The sequence below is a fragment of the Pleurodeles waltl genome, chromosome 4_2, assembly GCF_031143425.1.
Source record: "Pleurodeles waltl isolate 20211129_DDA chromosome 4_2, aPleWal1.hap1.20221129, whole genome shotgun sequence".
Lineage (NCBI taxonomy): Eukaryota > Metazoa > Chordata > Amphibia > Caudata > Salamandridae > Pleurodeles > Pleurodeles waltl.
This window is the reverse complement of record NC_090443.1, coordinates 1,027,258,122-1,027,278,086: the sequence shown is the minus strand read 5'-3', so window position 1 is coordinate 1,027,278,086 and position 19,965 is coordinate 1,027,258,122. Positions and strand designations below refer to the sequence as shown.

The 19,965-nt window shown below is 54.4% G+C and overlaps 1 protein-coding gene across 4 annotated transcripts in view; it reads right to left on the bottom strand.

Moving 5' to 3' along the window:
* Positions 1-19,965, bottom strand: part of PITPNM1 (phosphatidylinositol transfer protein membrane associated 1) — a 317,763-nt gene that overhangs the window by 95,421 nt on the left and 202,377 nt on the right. For all 4 annotated transcript variants that reach the window (XM_069232915.1, XM_069232914.1, XM_069232917.1 and 1 more), the window contains exons 5-7: positions 18,729-18,950; positions 11,016-11,330; positions 3,138-3,230 (exon numbers count right to left, since the gene is read on the bottom strand). In XM_069232915.1, coding sequence (XP_069089016.1) covers positions 3,138-3,230; positions 11,016-11,330; positions 18,729-18,950 — 630 coding nt within the window. The remainder of the gene's footprint in view (positions 1-3,137; positions 3,231-11,015; positions 11,331-18,728; positions 18,951-19,965) is intronic.

Sequence of the window (19,965 nt, the reverse complement as noted above, 5' to 3'; positions counted from 1 at the left end):
CCCTCAGTCACAGACAAAAAACACAGATGCAGCACTGTCAGGACACCAGCTCTAAGTCACAGACAAGAGACACAAGGGCAATACTGCACTGTCAGGACAGCAAACCTCAGTCACAGAAAGAGACACAGATGCAGTACTGCCAGGACACCAGCCCTCAGTCACAGACAAGAGACACAGATGCAGCACTGCCAGGACATCAGTCACAGACAAGAGACACAGATGCAGCACTGCCAGGACAGCAGACTTCAGTCACAGACAGGAAACACAGATGCAGCACTGTCAGGGCACCAGTCCTCAGTCACAGACACGAATGACAGATGCAGAACGGTCAGGGCACCAGCTCTCAGTCACAGAAAGAGAAGCAGATGCAGCACTGCCAGGACACCAGCCCTCAGTCACAGAAAGACACAGATGCAGCACTGTGAGGGCACCAGCCCTCAGTCACGGACAAGAGACACAGATGCAGCACTGCCAGGACACCAGCCCTCAGTCACTGACAAGAGACACAGATGCAGCACTGCCAGGACACCAGCCGTCAGTCACAAACAAGAGACACAGATGCAGCACTGCCAGGACACCAGCCCTCAGTCACAGAAAAGAGACACAAATGCAGCACTGCCAGGACAACAGCCCTCAGTCACAAACAAGACACATAGCAGGGTCAACACTACGCTGCCTGGACAACAGGTCTCAGTCACAGACCGGAGACACACATGCAGCAATGGCAGGGTACCAGACCTCAGTCACAGACAACAGACACAGATGCAACACTGTCAGGACACCAGCCCTCAGTCACAGACAACAGACACAGATGCAGCACTGTCACGACACCAGACCGCAGTCACAGACAAGAGTCACAGATACAGCACTGCCAGACCTCAGTCACAGACAAGAGACACAGATGCAGCACTGCCAGGACAGCAGACCTCAGTCACAGACAAGAAACACAGATGCAGCACTGTCAGGGCACCAGTCCTCAGTCACAGACATGAATGACAGATGCAGAACGGTCAGGGCACCAGCTCTCAGTCACAGAAAGAGATGCAGATGCAGCACTGCCAGGACACCAGCCCTCAGTCACTGACAAGAGACACAGATGCAGCACTGCCAGGGCACCAGACCTCAGTCACAGACAACAGACACAGATGCAGCACTGTCAGGACACCAGCCCTCATTCACAGACAACAGACACAGATGCTGCACTTTCAGGACACCAGCCCTCAGTCACAGACAAGTCACAGATGCAGTACAGTCAGGACACCAGCCCTCAGTCACAGAAAGAGACACAGATGCTGCACATTCAGGACACCAGCCCTCAGTCACGGACAAGAGACACAGATGCAGCACTGTCAAGACACCAACCCTCAGTCACAGACAAGAGACACAGATGCAGCACTGTCAGGACACCAGCCCTCAGTCACAGACAAGAGACACAGATGTTGCACTTTCAGGACACCAGCCCTCAGTCACAGACAAGAGTCACAGATGCACTACTGTCAGGACACCAGTCCTCAGTCACAGACAACAGACAGATGCAGCACTGTCATAACACCAGACCGCAGTGACAGACAAGACACAGATGCTGCACTGCCAGGGTACCAACCCTAAGTCACAGACAAGAGACACAGATGCAGCACTGCCAGGACAGCAGACCTCAGTCACAGACAAGAAATACAGATGCAGCACTGTCAGGGCACCAGTCCTCAGTCACAGACACGAATGACAGATGCAGAACGGTCAGGGCACCAGCTCTCAGTCACAGAAAGAGATGCAGATGCAGCACTGCCAGGGCAACAGCCCTCAGTCACAGACAACAGATACAGATGCTGCACTTTCAGGACACCAGCCCTCAGTCACAGACAAGAGTCACAGATGCAGTACAGTCAGGACACCAGCCATCAGTCACAGACAAGAGACACAGACGCAGCACTGTCAGGACACAACCCCTCAGTCACAGACAAGAGATACAGATGCAGCACTGTCAAGACACCAGCCCTCAGTCACAGACAAGAGACACAGATGCAGCACTGTCAGGACACCAGCCCTCAGTCACAGACAAGAGACACAGATTTTGCACTTTCAGGACACCAGCCCTCAGTCACAGACAAGAGTCACAGATGCAGTACAGTCAGGACACCAGCCCTCAGTCACAGACAAGAGACACAGACGCAGCACTGTCAGGACACCACTCCTCAGTCACAGACAAGAGATACAGATGCAGCACTGTCAAGACACCAGCCCTCAGTCACAGACAAGAGACACAGATGCAGCACTGTCAGGACACCAGCCCTCAGTCACAGACAAGAGACACAGATGCAGCACTGTCAGGACACCAGCCCTCAGTCACAGAAAGAGTCACGGATGCAGCACTGCCAGGACACCAGCCCTCAGTCACAGAAAGAGTCACGGATGCAGCACTGCCAGGACACCAGCCCTCAGTCACAGGAAGAGACACAGATGCAGCACGGCCAGGACACCAGCCCTCAGTCACAGACAAGAGACACAGATGCAGCATGGTCAGGACACCAACCCTGATTCACAGAAAGAGACACAGATGCAGCACTGCCAGGACACCAGCCCTCAGTCACAGGAAGAGACACAGATGTAGCACAGTCAGGGCACCAGCCCTCAGTCACAGACAAGAGACACAGATGCAGCATGGTCAGGACACCAACCCTGATTCACAGAAAGAGACACAGATGCAGCACTGCCAGGACACCAGCCCTCAGTCACAGACAAGAGACACAGATGCATCACGGTCAGGGCACCAGCCCTCAGTCACAGATACAGATGCAGCACTGCCAGGACACCAGCCCTCAGTCAAAGAAAGAGACACAGATGCTGCACTTTCAGGACACCATCCCTCAGTCACAGACAAGTGACAGATGCAGCACTGCCAGGAGTCAGGACAGCAGCCTTCAGTTAGAGAGAGAGCGAGAGCAGTATCAGTCTATCCCTCAGTCACAGACGAGAGACAGAGATAGTGCAGTGTAAGCAGACAGGCCCTCAGTCAAACCCCAGCACAGACAGCAGTTCCAGCGCCCCAGAAATCAATCCGAGAGACAGCTGTGCCAAGACAGCAGCCTTCAGCCATACGATAAGACCCTGAGGGATGGTGTCATCCGTTGGGCACCTACCATGAGCATCGAAGAATTCCTCATCGGAGCTGTTCTCGGAGTCCCGGGCGATGTTCTGCATCCTCCATTCAGACAAACTCTGTGGTGAGACGCCTGGTGTAGAGGGAGACATTCAGGGTTATCAGCGACTTCGCTGTACTGTTGTGTTCATGCCCCATCAGACTCCGCCGGTGCTACAGTGGTGTCATAGGTTGAACTCTTACAACACTTCCCATAGTCAGGGCTCCTGCACCATTGACACATCAGCCACCACACCAAGTGCTCCAGACCATCCACCATTGCTCCCACACAATTCACCTTACCCAGTGCTCCAAACTATTCATTATAAGGACTGACACCATTGTCACAGTCTGCATTCCTGACAATTCACCATAGCCAGGCTTCTAGACCACTGTCATCGCCTGCACTCTTACAGCCAGTGCTCCCCCACCATTCCTGCAGCCAGCGCACCCACACCATTCCTGCAGCCAGCGCACCCACACCATTCCTACAGCCAGCGCACCCACACCATTCCACAGCCAGCGCACCCACACCATTCCTACAGCCAGCGCTCCCACACCATTCCTGCAGCCAGCGCTCCCACACCATTCCTGCAGCCAGCGCTCCCACACCATTCCTACAGCCAGCGCTCCCACACGATTCCTGCAGCCAGCACTCCTACACCATTCCTACAGCCAGCGCTCCCACACGATTCCTGCAGCCAGCACTCCTACACCATCCCACGGCCAGCACTCCCACACCATTCCTGCAGCCAGCGCACCCACACCATTCCTGCAGCCAGCGCTCCCACACCATTCCTGCAGCCAGCGCTCCCACACCATTCCTGCAGCCAGCGCTCCCACACCATTCCTGCAGCCAGCGCTCCCACACCATTCCTGCAGCCAGCGCTCCCACACCATTCCTGCAGCCAGCACTCCGACACCATCCTGCAGCTAGCACTCCCACACCATCACACAGCCAGCGCTCCTACACCATTCCTGCAGCCAGCGCTCCCACAGCATTCCTGCAGCCAGCGCTCCTACACCATTCCTGCAGCCAGCGCTCCTACACCATTCCTGCAGCCAGCGCTCCCTCACCATTCCTGCAGCCAGCGCTCCCTCACCATTCCTGCAGCCAGCACTCCCACACCATTCCCACAGCCAGTGCTCCCACACCATTCCTGCAGCCAGCACTCCCTCACCATTCCACAGCCAGCGCTCCCACACCATTCCTGCAGCCAGCGCTCCCACACCATTCCTGCAGCCAGCGCTCCCACACCATTCCTGCAGCCAGCGCACCCACACCATCCCGCAGCCAGCGCTCCTACACCATCCCGCAGCCAGCGCTCCTACACCATCCCGCAGCCAGCGCTCCTACACCATCCCACAGCCAGCGCTCCCACACCATCCCGCAGCCAGCACTCCCACACCATCCCGCAGCCAGCGCTCCCACACCATCCTGCAGCCAGCGCTCTACACCATCCAACAGCCAGCGCTCCCACACCATTCCTGCAGCCAGCGCTCCCTCACCATTCCTGCAGCCAGCGCTCCCACACGATTCCTGCAGCCAGCACTCCCACACCATTCCCACAGCCAGCGCTCCCACACCATTCCTGCAGCCAGCACTCCCTCACCATTCCACAGCCAACGCTCCCACACCATTCCTGCAGCCAGCGCTCCCACACCATTCCTGCAGCCAGCGCTCCTACACCATTCCTGCAGCCAGCGCTCCCACACCATTCCTGCAGCCAGCACTCCCTCACCTTTCCACAGCCAGCGCTCCCACACCATTCCTGCAGCCAGCGCTCCCACACCATTCCTGCAGCCAGCGCTCCCACACCATTCCTGCAGCCAGCGCACCCACACCAACCCGCAGCCAGCGCTCCTACACCATCCCGCAGCCAACGCTCCTACACCATCCCACAGCCAGCGCTCCCACACCATCCCGCAGCCAGCGCTCCCACACCATCCCGCAGCCAGCGCTCCCACACCATCCCGCAGCCAGCGCTCCTACACCATCCCGCAGCCAGTGCTCCCACACCATCCCACAGCCAGCGCTCCCACACCATCCCACAGCCAGCGCTCCCACACCATCCCGCAGCCAGCGCTCCCACACCATTCCTGCAGCCAGCACACCTACACCATCCTGCAGCCAGCGCTCCCACAGCATTCCTGCAGCCAGTGCTCCCACACCATTCCTGCAGCCAGCGCTCCCACACCATTCCTGCAGCCAGCACTCCTACACCATCCTGCAGCCAGCACTCCTACACCATCCTGCAGCCAGCACTCCCACACCATCACACAGCCAGCGCTCCTACACCATTCCTGCAGCCAGCGCTCCTACACCATTCCTGCAGCCAGCGCTCCCACACCATTCCTGAAGCCAGCGCTCCCTCACCATTCCTACAGCCAGCGCTCCCACACCATTCCGCAGCCAGCGCACCCACACCATCCCACAGCCAGCGCTCCCACACCATTCCTGCAGCCAGCGCTCCCTCACCATTCCTACAGCCAGCGCTCCCACACCATTCCTTCAGCCAGCGCTCCCACACCATCCCACAGCCAGCGCTCCCACACCATCCCACAGCCAGCGCTCCCACACCATCCCACAGCCAACGCTCCCACACCATTCCTGCAGCCAGCGCTCCCACACGATTCCTGTAGCCAGCGCCCCCACACCATTCCTGCAGCCAGCGCACCCACACCATTCCTACAGCCAGCGCTCCCACACCATTCCTGCAGCCAGCGCTCCCACACCATCACACAGCCAGCGCTCCTACACCATTCCTGCAGCCAGCGCACCCACACCATTCCTGCAGCCAGCGCTCCCACACCATTCCTGCAGCCAACGCTCCCACACCATTCCTGCAGCCAACGCTCCCACACCATTCCTGCAGCCAGCGGTCCCACACCATTCCTGCAGCCAGCACTCCTACACCATTGCTGCAGCCAGCGTTCCCACACGATTCCTGCAGCCAGCGCTCCCACACCATTCCTGCAGCCAGCGCACCCACGCCATTCCTGCAGCCAGCGCTCCCACACCATTCCTGCAGCCAGCGCACCCACACCATTCCTGCAGCCAGCGTACCCACACCATCCTGCAGCCAGCGCTCCCACAGCATTCCTGCAGCCAGCGCTCCTACACCATTCCTGCAGCCAGCGCTCCCACACCATTCCTGCAGCCAGCGCTCCCTCACCATTCCTACAGCCAGCGCTCCTACACCATTCCTGCAGCCAGCGCTCCCACACCATTCCTACAGCCAGCGCTCCTACACCATCCCACGGCCAGCGCTCCCACACCATTCCTGCAGCCAGCGCTCCCACACCATTCCTGCAGCCAGCGCTCCCACACCATTCCTGCAGCCAGCACTCCCACACCATTCCTGCAGCCAGCGCTCCCACACGATTCCTGCAGCCAGCGCTCCTACACCATCCCTGCAGCCAGCGCTCCCACACGATTCCTGCAGCCAGCGCTCCCACACCATCCCTGCAGCCAGCGGTCCCACACCATTCCTGCAGCCAGCGCTCCCACACAATTCCTGCAGCCAGCGGTCCCACACCATTCCTACAGCCAGCGCTCCTACACCATTCCTGCAGCCAGCGCTCCCACACCATTCCTACAGCCAGCGCTCCCACACCATTCCTGCAGCCAGCACTCCTACACCATTCCTACAGCCAGTGCTCCCACACCATTTCTGCAGCCAGCGCTCCCACACCATTCCTGCAGCCAGCACTCCTACACCATTCCTGCAGCCAGCGCTCTATACCATTCCTGCAGCCAGCGCTCCCACACCATTCCTGCAGCCAGCGGTCTCACACCCTCCCACAGCCAGCGCTCCTACACCATCCCACAGCCAGCGCTCCTACACCCTCCCACAGCCAGCGCTCCTACACCCTCCCACAGCCAGCGCTCCTCCACCAACCCACAGCCAGCGCTGCTACACCAACCCACAGCCATTGCTTGTACATCATCCCACAGCCAGCTCTCTTTCACCATCCCACAGCCAGCGCTCCTACACTGTCCCACGGGTAGCGCTCCTACACCATCCCACAGGCTCCTACACCACCCCACGGCCAGCGCTCCTACACCGTCCCATGGCCAGCGCTCCTGCACCGTCCCATGGCCAGCGCTCCTACACCCTCCCATGGCCACAGCTCCTACACCCTCCCCTGGCCACAGCTTCTACACCCTCCCACAGCCAGCACTCCTACACCCTCCCACAGCCAGCGCTCCTACACTGTCCCACAGATAGCGCTCCTACACCGTCCCACAGGCTCCTACACCACCCCATGGCCAGCGCTCCTACACTGTCCCATGGCCAGCGCTCCTACACCGTCCCATGGCCAGCGCTCCTACACCCTCCCATGGCCACAGCTCCTACACCCTCCCATGGCCAACGCTCCTACACCCTCCCATGGCCACAGCTCCTACACCCTCCCATGGCCACAGCTCCTACACCCTCCCATGGCCACAGCTCCTACACCCTCCCATGGCCAGCGCTCCTGCACCCTCCCACAGCCACCGCTCCTACACCATCCCACAGCCAGCGCTCCTACGCCATCCCATGGCCAGCGCTCCTACATCATCCCACAGCCTCCTACACCCTCCCACAGCCAGCGCTCCTACACTATCCCACAGGCTCCTACGCCATCCCACAGCAAGCACTCCTACACCATCCCACGGGCTCCTATGCCATCCCACAGCCAGCGCTCCTACACCATCCCACGGGCTCCTACGCCATCCCATGGCCAGCTCTCCTATACCATCCCACAGGCTCCTATGCCATCCCACAGGCTCCTACGCCATCCCACAGCAAGCACTCCTACACCATCCCACGGGCTCCTGTGCTATCCCACAGCCACCGCTCCAACACCATCCCACGGGATCCTAAGCCATCCCACGGCCAGCCCTCCTGCACCATCCCACGGGCTCCTACGCCATCCCATAGCCAATGCTCCTACACCATCCCACCGGCTCCTACGCCATCCCACAGCCAGCACTCCTACACCATCCCTCAGCCAGTGCTGCTACACCATGCCACAGCCAGCGCTCCTCCACCAACCCACAGCCAGCGCTCCCACACCATCCCACAGCCAGCGCTGCTACACCAACCCACAGCCATTGCTTGTACATCATCCCACAGCCAGCTCTCTTTCACCATCCCACAGCCAGCGCTCCTACACTGTCCCACGGATAGCGCTCCTACACCATCCCTCAGCCAGCGCTGCTACACCAACCCACAGCCATTGCTTGTACATCATCCCACAGCCAGCACTCCTGCACCATCCCCCAGCCAGCGCGCCTACACCATTCCTGCAGCCAGGGCTCCTACACCATCCCACAGCCAGTGCTCCTACACGAACCCACAGCCAGCGCTCCTACACCATTACACAACTAATTCCCACATATCACCCCAAAGGTAACACTCATACACCATCCTACAGCCAGTGCTCCTACACCATTCCTAAGGTCAGTGCTTCTACACCATCCCACAGCCAGCGCTCTACACCATCCCACAGCCAGAGCTCCTACACCATCCCACAGCCAGCGCTCCTACACCATCCCACAGCCAGAGCTCCTACACCATCCCACAGCCAGCGCTCCTACACCATCCCACAGCCTCCTACACCATCCCACAGACAGCATACCTACAACATTGCTGCTGCATTAAGTGTGTCAATGCCAGGCCTTCATTAAAGCTGTCTGTAAAGGGGACAACTCAGGCATAGAGACAGCTTGTGATGCAGTTGGTCTGTCAATAGATCCAGCCCACTACAGCATTCCATGATGATGTCAGCATTGCATGATGATGCCAGCATTCCATGATAATGCCAGCATTCCATGATAATGCCAGCATTCTACGATGACGTCAGGCATTCTATGAGCAATCACTACAACACATCCACCCAGTTGCACAGAACAACAATGGTAGAAAAAGACTAGTATTAAAACCAAAATAACACAGTAAATTCTGGGCTGGTACTGCCAGTTGGCAACTGTACACGAGCTCTACTAAACAATTTGACTTCAGGGTGCTAGACTTTCAATCGCTCCTTATCCAGGGATGGGGTGATCACCATTTATGATGAATGTAGGTGTTTTGTAACTAATTGTAGCTCACCTTTAGATGGTTTGTTCCTCTGATTGTGGCACAGCCCAAGTTGACACTTGGATCTCTTGATGATAAACTTTATACTAGGGCTGTGCGAAATTTAAATTATGCCTGTGGGCTGGTGACATTGTTCACTGTGTTGGCACACCCATACATGTTCATCGTCTGGATTGGATTGGAGAATAAAATGTTACTGGTGACGTTTCTTAAAAGTGAAATGTCACTGGTGATGTTTTAGTCAAGACATGATTACAAAGCTAAACCTTTGATGGCTTGAAACCTGGCAAATCCTTGCCGGTGGGATGCCACCCTGCTCTAGGCTGGCTGGGAGACTCACCCCCCCCCCCCAACCTGGCACCCCAGCCTATGGGGACCAGGAATCACAGGTGAAAGCCATAGCTTTTGCCCACCTTTAACTGTGGATTACTTGGCCTGTTCTGCCACAGGAGCCCCAAACTCCTCCCCCAGTCTAAAGCCACCCTGCTCTGGTCAGGCTGGGTGGCTCTGCTGGTGAATGGACCTCAGAGTGGCATGAAAGTACTCCATGGTCTGCAACCACCCTGTCATCCCAGTCCATTGGCTCAAGGAGCCCTAGGTTGGTGCTTTCAGACCCAAGGAGGGTTAAGCCCTCCTCCAGCCAAACTCCCTTTCCCCTTGGGCCTGCCCAGGAAGCCGTTTTTCCACAACTATTAAAGTTTGGGCCTACAGAACCCAGAGGAGACACAAGTCATAGTTTACCATGTGGGCCAGCCCCCCAGTCATTTGGTCAGCCAGCTGGCCCTCTGGTTGGCTAGCCAGTTACCAGATGACTCAGCCGACCTGGCAACCAGATAGTCCAAGCCTGAGGCAGCCAATGACGACAAGAGTGGTCATGCACGCTGAGGCCAGCACTCAGGTGGTTCCTAACTAGGGCCACCCGTGATCATGCTCCCATCCCTGCCCCCAGCAGCGTAGGGTGGGAGGGAAGGGCCCCTGTGCCACATGGGATGTGGTGGAAGCAGTGCCTCATGGGCCTGCACCCCATCCTTCCCTCTGACCGGCAGCAGTGGAAGGCCAGACGCCAACGGATGGAGACAAAAGCTTGGCTTAGGGGATGACTTCCAATAGATTGCAGCAAGATATGTGCTCTGTGCATAGGAAAGCATGAACCAGAATCAGGTTGTCGATGAATGATTAGTACCAGTTACCCCACAAACATGCAGTGTACTATAGGCAGTGGAGGTGGCCCCCTTGCATCCGTGCTCTGGTCCCCAAGACAGCAGCGCTAGGCACCAGCCTAGAGGCCAGCCAACCAAGGCTCCACGCACTGCGGTCCTGCTGTAGTTTAGGGGGGATTCTGATTTAGAGGCGTTCAGTCATAATCCCACAGGGATGGTGTAGGTACCTTCACTCCATTGGCTCCGCAGCCAAGCACATACACCAAATGTCTGATCCTGTGGTTCCTCTCATACCGAGTATATTTACTATTACAACAACGCATCATCAGAGAGCAAAATTAACCTGTTACGTCGCTCTAATCCCAGCTTACATTCCCCAGTAGTGGGTGAACAACCCAACGCTTGGCGATTTCTGCTTCATAATGATTGGAAGAGCAGACATTGATGGATTAGAAAGTGACATCGCTATGAACGCCTGGCCAAGTTCACACCCTGTGCTCAGACATCATGGCCCAGACCTTGCTCTACCGCACACGCCTCATGCTCTGGCATCATGGGTTCACAGACTACAGTCTTGCACTACAGCCCAATGTTTGTGCCCACACACCATGGCCCACAGTCAGCCCTCACCTCCATGCTGCGAGGAGTACGAAGACCTGGACGAGGTGGACCACTGCTTTGTGAGGCTGTCATCAGGAGTGACTTCCAGCACCCCCTTTGGCTCTGCACCCTCCTTGCCTGGGACTTCACTGGCTTCCACGCGCCCCTCCAGGCTTGGCAAAGGGGCTTCCAGCAGTGCCTCCTCAGCACACGTGGCCATCTTCTGGGCCAGCATCCGAGCCGTCTCGTCCTCCAGCTGGCGAATGTCATCCATGGTCAGCTCACACCATTCGTCCTGCCAGCACCAGGCCTGGCGGTGGGCCCTCAGCATCACCTTACGAAGACCTGTAATAGGAAGCAGTGGGAGGCAAGGGAGGGGTGTGCGGGGGAGGGATGGAAGAAGGGAGAAGAAGAGGAGCAAAGAAGCAAGGAAAGAAAGGAAGGAAGATGGAGGGAGGGGAAGGATGGAACAGATTACAGATGGATGTAAGTGGAAAAAAAGGAAAGAAGTAGGGTGGGAAGGAGGAAAGAGATCACAGACGGATGTAAGAGAAGAGAAAGGAAGAAGGCGGGTTGGGAAGGAGGAAAGATCACAAATGGATGTAAGAGGAAAGAAAGGCAGGCAGCAGGGTGGGAAGGAGGAAAGATCAAAGACGGATGTAAGAGAAGAGAAAGGAAGGAAGCGGGGTGGGAAGGAGGAAAGAGATCACAGACGGATGTAAGAGAAGAGAAAGGAAGGAAGCGGGTGGGAAGGAGGAAAGAGATCACAGACGGATGTAAGAGAAGAGAAAGGAAGGAAGCGGGGTGGGAAGGAGGATAGAGATCACAGATGGATGTAAGAGAAGAGAAAGGAAGGAAGCGGGTGGGAAGGAGGAAAGAGATCACAGACGGATGTAAGAGAAGAAAAAGGAAGGAAGCGGGGTGGGAAGGAGGAACGAGATCACAGACGGATGTAAGAGAAGAGAAAGGAAGGAAGCAGGGTGGGAAGGAGGAAGGAAGCGGGTGGGAAGGAGGAAAGAGATCACAAATGGATGTAAGAGAAGAGAAAGGAAGGAAGCAGGGTGGGAAGTAGGAAAGAGATCACAGACGGATGTAAGAGAAGAGAAAGGAAGGAAGCGGGGTGGGAAGGAGGAAAGAGATCACAGACGGATGTAAGAGAAGAGAAAGGAAGGAAGCGGGGTGGGAAGGAGGAAAGATCACAGATGGATGTAAAAGGAAAGAAAGGAGGGAAGCGGGGTGGTCACAGAATTATCGACAAGACCATGACATGCCCTTAGCTCCTACAGCCTTACTGTACTTCCTTGAGGTTGCATTTCCAGTACCAATAAATCTATTTTTCAAGAATCGTACTGCATGTATTCCTATGCAGGGCAACATCACACCTTTCTTGAAGAACAAATACTTGCCTTCGGTAACACATTATCTGGTAGAGACAATATCTAGCTGCAGATTCCTTACCTTTGCATTCCCCAGGCATCAGACTGGATTCGGAAGATTTGTGTGTGAGCTGTACCCCTGCGCACCGTCGGGTGGTTTCATTTGGTTCTGCATGTTGGCTCCGGAAGTGACGTTGTGGTCACCTACATTTACACACCACCTCGGCGAGCGGACGTTGGTTACTTTTCATGACTTTTCACGCCAGGAGCGCAGAGCCAGGAACTGCACTGACACCAAGTTATGGCCCTGAAAGGGATCATCCCTAACACAAGAAATCTGTCTGCAGAGCGGAGAGGAATGGGTGGACCCGTAAGCAATCTGCAGCTAGATTTTGTCTCTATCAGATAATGCTTTACCGAAGGTAAGTATCTTGTTCATCTGATAGAGATGAATAGATACCCCAGCTATACCATCTTGGCAGTGGGCTGTGAACAAATTCTAAAATAAGAAGTCCTGCAGGACCGAACAGGCGAAACGCCCATCCCTGCAGACCTGACTGACCTGGGTAAGGACGCCCACGTGGGTGCTGCCTGACAGATGTCCAGGACAGGTACTCTATGTGCCAATGCCGTAGTCGAAGCCTTTCCTCTGGTGGGACGGGCCATTAAGCCTTCCAGAAGCTGTTACTTGGCCAAGGCGTAGCAAATTTTCTAACAGAGAATGACCCGGCGTAAAATGATTTGGTTCGGTACTGCTCGACCTTTCTTTGCTCCGACATACCTCATGACGAGTTGGTCATCCACCTGGAACTCTTGTGTGCAGTCAAGGTAGAATGACAACACTCTTTATGGGTCCAGACGGTGGAGTCACTCCTCTTCTTTAGCGGGATGTGGAGGAGGCCCTAGCATGAAGCACCACTTTGTTTGGAAACACAAAGAGGGAGACAAAGCCAGCAGCTCACTCATGCTCCGGGCAGATGTTACTGCCACTAGAAAATCTGTCTTGATGGTGAGCAGCTGGAGGGGGCAATTGTGCAACAGCTCGAAGGGAGCCCACATGAGGTATGTGAAAATGAAGGTCCCAATGAGGGATGATAAAGGGTGGGTGGAAGGGGAAACATACGTACAAGCCCTTTGAGAAACCTATTTACGATAGGGGACTTAAATAAGGAGGGTTGGTCAGGCAGCCACAGGAAGGTGGTCAGAGCTGAGTGATAACCCTTAAGAGTTCCCAGAGAAGAGCCCTGCTGGACAAGGGTAAGAATAAATAGAAAATATCAAAGAGAGAGGCACAAAGAGGATTGATAGAGTCTTCTGTACAATAATTTTAAATACGTTTTTGACATTGGCAGGCATATACCGTCTTGGTGGAGGGGTGCCTGGCTGCCAGATTAACATTACAGACTTCAGGAGTAAGGTCGAAGGCTGTCAACTGCTGCTGCTCAATCTCCACACAAGAAGGTGGTGAGTTGACAGGTTTGGGTGGAGAACCCTCCCCTGCTGCTGTGACAGAAGATCGTTTAGTAGTGGCAGCCTGATCGAGGGATCGATGCTCATTTTTAGAAGCTCGGGATACCAGAATCTCAGTGCCCAATCTGGTGCCACAAAAATGACTTTTGCTCTGTCATTCCTAATCTTCTTAAGAACCCTGGGCAGAAGTGGTATGGGTGGAAAGGCATACATGATGCCTGAGCTCCACTTGAGGTGAAAAGCATCTGAGCTATAGCCGCCTTGGAAACTCCAACGCACAAAACTGCTGACATTGTGCGTTCTCTCCGGAGATGAGCAAATCTAACCAAGGCCATCTTCGTTTCTGAAAGAGTACTTACACCACAATCTAATGGAAACTCCACTGGTTCGTTAGGCATTAACGGCAGTGTTCATCCTGCCTGGCATTCAAAGACCCTGCCAGGTGCTGAACCACCAGGGTTATGCTCTGCTGTACCAGCCATGTCCAGAGAAGCAGGGCCTCTTGACAAAGGTTCCACAACCCCACCTGCTTGTTCAATACTACATGGCGGTGGTGTTGTCTGTGAACACCTGCACTAACTGACCCTTGAGAGAGGGAAGAAATGCTTTTTATGCTAGCCGGATCGCAAGAAGCTCCAGCAAGTCTGATCTTCATCTCTCCCAGATGGCCGCCCCACCCCAGGAGTGACGCATCTGTCAGACTGTCAGATCTGGTTGGGGATGGGAGAGGAGTCTGCCTTTGACCTAATCATGATTCTTCAACCACCACTGCAGGTCTTTTGCAGTTCTCTCCGAGATCTAGACCATGTGGGAGGGATTCCCCTGATGTTGCGCTTACTGGAACCTCAGGTCCCACTGCAGTGCCCTCAAATTCCATCTGGCATGGTTCACCAACAGGATGCAGGAGGTCATGAGGCACAGCAGCCTCAGAGTCATTCTCACCAAAATCCAGGACAGAGGCTGAAACATCAGTATCATAGACTGATTATCCTGGACTCACTGCGTGGGAGGATAAACCCAAACCTGCACTGTGTCCAGAACTATTCTGATGAAAGGGAGCAAGTGAGAAGGAGTCAGGTGTGACTTTGGCACATTTATACTGAACCCCAGCTAATGCAGGAGGTCCGCTGTAGTCTGAAGGTAGGAGACAACAGTCTGGGATGAGCCTGCCTTCAACAGCCAGTTCTCGAGATAGGGGTAAACTAATACCCCTGATATCTGAAGATGAGCTGCGAACACCACCATCACCTTGGTGAACACCCGAGGGGTGCTGGTAAGGCCAAATGGGAGCATAGTGAACTGAAAGTGCTTGTGGCCTACCCTGAACTGCAGGTAACTCCTGTGGGCAGGCGAGATGGGGATGTGGAAATACGCATCCTGGAAGTCCAACGCTACCAACCAGTCTCCTTGGTGTAGAGCAGACAAGACCTGGGTTAAATGGTTTGGAGGTCTAGAAAAGGACTAAGACCCTTGTTCTTTTTGGGAATAAGGAAGTAGCGGAAATATCAACCACTGCCTACTTCTGATATCAGAACCCTCTCTATAGCTCCCTTGGCCAGGAGAACCATAACTTCCTCTCGGAGTAAAGATAGATGATCCTTTATCAGCCATTCTTGTGTTGGTGGTATATGGGGAGGGGAACATTTGAAGGGGAGGGAGAAGCCCCTTTGAATGATCTGCAAGACCAATTTGTCTGATGTAGTGGATAGCCAGTGGAGGCAATGGTGTTGGATTCTCCCTCCAGCTGTGCACCCATGGTCTTACAGAACCAGATTAGGAGGACTTAGAGGCTGTAGGTGCCAGGGTGTTGGTGGAGGACGATTTCTGGTTACCTGACCCATGGGGTCGGAATGCACCACGTCCTTGCATAGCTTGGGAAGCTTGCACAGGACGGGGGCTGGCACAGGGATGACGCAGAGGTATGCCCACTCCGTAGCCATGAAAAGGGTGAAAGGTGGACTAGGGACGAGGGGTCACTGAGAGGCCCAAGGACTTGGCTGTAGTCCGCAATTCCTTGAAATGGTCTGTGGCCGAGTCTGCCTTCTCTCGGAAGAGACGAGTCCCGCCAATGTGTATGTCCAGGAACCTGGACTGGACATCACCCGAAAAGCCAAATGTTCTCAACTAGACATGGCATCTAAGAGCCACTGTCGATGAGACCCCTCTGCCTAGTGAGTCAGTCGTAGGCAATCCACACCTAATGGTGAACTTTAATGCATCTCTCCCATCTTTTACAGCTTGGGAGAGAACGGCCCCCGGCCTTGTCCAGGACCTGTGGCAGCACTTGTTCAACCATATCCCACAGAATGTGGGAATAATGACCCAAAAGGCATGCAGTGTTCACTAACAGCAATGCTAGGCTGGCAGAAAAAAACCTTTTCTTTCCCAAGGTATTCCAGCCTTTTGGATTCCCTGTCCGGGGGAGCAGTAAGGAACTCACCATGGGAAGTTGAGGCCTGAACTACCAGGCTCCCCGGGGTGGGGTGTTGCCTGAGGAAAGAGGGGGGGAGGGGGATGGATGTGGACAATTGTCCCATTCACAGGAGCCCGTGTGCTGGGCTTGAATTGGGACATCCATCAGGGATTCATTGAAGGGGAGCAGGGGTACTGAAGAGGAAGCTCCAGGTTGAAGCACTTCCATCAAGAGGTTAGTCTTGACCACCACAGAGGGAAGGTTGAGGACTTTCGCTGCCCTCTTCACCACCATTGAATATGATGCTTCCTCCTCTGTGGCCACAGTAGGAGCAGAACGCAAACCAGTATGTGGAAGTTTGTCCAAACTACTGGCATCTCCAAGTTCCTTTTACCAGTTCAAAGATGTTCCCAACTGGTCGTCTAAAGGGTCCAGTGACTCCTTCCATTCTTCCCCTAAGCCTGGCTGTGCAGAAAAATGATCAGGCAACAGCCTAGGAGCAATGGACCCTGTCAGCGCTGGAGTCAGCATCAAGCAATGCTATTCCAACTCTGAGTCGTCGGGGATGAGAATGGGGCTGGTGGATGCCGGTGGCGCCAGGAGCATTGGTGTTGGGACTGAAGCTGGAGAAGATCGCATTGGCACGACCGGTGCCTGTCCGAATCCATGATCAGATCTATGGGCCCATCGGAGCCGAGGCTGAAGCCACAGGTGCCAAACGGATGAGGCCCCCTCTGACCCCACAGGGCCCGAAGGTGCGAAGGTGGGGCTGGCTTGCTCAAATGAGTGTCGCATGGCCTTGACAAACTCTCCTACCTGAGCAGCGGTCGCTTAGGCTCCTGGAAATGGAGGGATGCTCAAAGTCAGCCCTGGCAATGGCTCTGCAGAACCGTGCCTGAGGCTCCGATGTTCTGAAGTTGTGTCGTTGGCTGTCGGACAAGGAGAAGTCGACACATGCTTTAACTTCTTGTGCTTCTTATGCCTCTTCCCATAGTGAGCTGATGACCTTGAGTGAGACGAAGAGGACTTGGGGATTCTAGAGCAGTCCCCTGACCTCCTTGATTGAGACCATGACCTCCAAGGAGTCACGCTAAGTGGTGTTGACTGCTGGGCCTCAAGCAGCTTTAGGGACCACCCCCTCAAAGCTTCAGGGCCATGGCCCGGCAGTCCAAGCATGACTTAAGAGTCATGGTCGCAATCGATGCACCACAAACAGACAAAATGGGGGTCTGTAACCGGCATGGCGGGATGACAGGTGCCACAAGATTTAAAACCTGCCTTCCTTGAAGACATACCTCAACACACTCGAAAATTACTCGACAAAATGTTTTTAAAAAAACTGTCAAAAAGAGACAGAGGGGTAGCTCTTCTCTGGATCAGCGCTAACTGGTGTGGAAAGAAAAGAACGGACATCCGTGCGCCTGTGTGGCATCTATATAGGTGACTGCGCCATCACTTGCAGCATCAACTATGCCGCGCAGAACCAAACTAAGCCACCCGATGGTGTACAGGGGTTCTGCTCATGTAAAAGGCGTCCGGATCCAGTCTGACACCTGGGGAATTCAAAGGTAAGGAATCTGCAGCTATAAGACTACTACTGAAAATGTTGTTTTGCTGAATAGTTTCACAGTGCATGTTCTTTCTTTTTCTCCATCTAGTTTGTCTTCACTTTATAAAGTCGAAGAGTGATTCACAGTCTGTGGCCTCACCTAAAATATATCCTTAGTGTGAAATATTTTCATGTACAAAGACACTGGAAAATAAGGGAGAACACTAAACTTTCCTGTCTCCTAAGAAATGGAACAACCTACATGATTGATTGATTGATTGGTAGATGAATTTGTAACGTGCAGTCAGTGACTTCGGAAAAGAAGAGATCTCAGTGTAAAGAGGTGCCTGGAGGGGTTCAGTTGGGATCTCTAGATTTGGATAAAGTAAGCTGGAAGACACTGATGTGTTGTGTTATGTGCGCTGCACTCAGATGTTGCCCGAGGTGTGCCGCACCCAGATGCTCCCATGTGTGCACCTCACCAAGATGCTGACCTATCTGCGCCATATCCAGACTCTGCTCCAGGTGCACCTCATCCAGACACTGCCCTATGTGCGCTGCACCCACACGTTGCCCCAGATGTACCTCACCCAGACGCTGCCCCAGGTGTACCTCGCCCAGACGCTGCCCCAGGTGTACCTCACCCAGACGCTGCCCCAAGTGTACCTCACCCAGACGCTGCCGCAGGTGCGCTGCAACCAGACACTGTTCAAGGTGCGCTGCACCCAAACACTGTCCCAGGTGTGCTGCACCCAGTCGCTGTCCCAGGTGAGCTGTATCCAGACAGCTCCAGGTGCCCTGCACCAGGATGCTGCCCTATGCATGCTGCAGCCAGATGCTGCCCTATGCACGCTGCAGCCAGACGCTGCCCTATGCACGCTGCAGCCAGACGCTTTCCTATGTGCTCTGCACCGAGGTGCTGTCATCAAACTCACCCACGTCATGTATGAACTGTTCGATCTTGGACTGCATGCCCCAGTAGCGGAACTCCACCTTACACAGCTTGTAGGCACACATGATAGCATGGTGTGTAAACTCCTCGATCCAGTCCTCTCCGAGTGGCCCGCGGCCAGTCTTGATCGAGCGGTAGAGCTTTGGGTCCTCCTCCACTTTGTATTCTCCAATGGAGATGGCATCTCGTACAATGTCAATTGTGTCTGTGATTGAAGAGCACAAACCCAAGATCAGCAAAGAAAGGAAGGGAGAGCTTCAGGGGTGAAAGTGGACAGAGAGCCTGAAATGGAGGGAGCGTCCACAGCCTCATAGTGCAGTGGTTCCCAAACCTTTGACTTCTGTGGACCCCCACTTTATCATTACTGGAACCCGAGAACCCCCACTAAATCATTATTGAAATCTGGGGACCCCCACTGAGTCTTTACTGAAAGCTAGGAACCTCATTTATTGATATTGTTTAATTTTCTAAGCAGTCGCAGACCCCCTGAGGAGGCTTTGCTGGCCCCCAGAGGTCCCCTGACCACAGGTTGGGAACCACAGTCATAGTGCATCAGAGTCTTCTTAGGTGTGGATAGGGATATGGAATGAGTGTATGAGGGATCAAACAGAATAAGAACAGTGAGCGGCTGAAAGAGTAAATAACAGAAGAGCGAGTGGTGAATAGGATGGGAATGCTATGTAGGAGATGGGTAGATGGTGTCATCAGAGAGGTGAATGATGTCAAAAACACCACAGATGGTGAAGCTGCAAATTTGAGGGAGAGTATGGGGAATCAAGGAGGACATCAAAAGTGTGTATGATGCATGAAGGAACAAAATCCCTTCCCTAAAATGTTGTGTACAACTCTGTTTTGGGATTGCATGTCCTTGCAATGATAGAGCCTCCTTTATTCAGTGCTCTGCAGTGTTCCTGTAGAGTCAGCTAGACTGTCCCACTTGAAGGGTTGAACTGATACCATCTGGAGCTCCCAATGGGGGCAGCTACAGGACACTAGCCCATAACCATCAACCAAAGAACCCAGTACCTACATCTTTGCGGTTCCACACAAGGATGTTTTCAATGTTACACACAAGACAAGCATTTACAATGCAACAGATCTTGCATTTTCTTGAGTTATAGCTATTGGCACTGTAAATTCATAAAAGGACTTTTCTTGCCACATAAATTGGTCAACCCTGCCTCATACCTTTTTCTTTTCCTGCCATATAATTCCAGTGG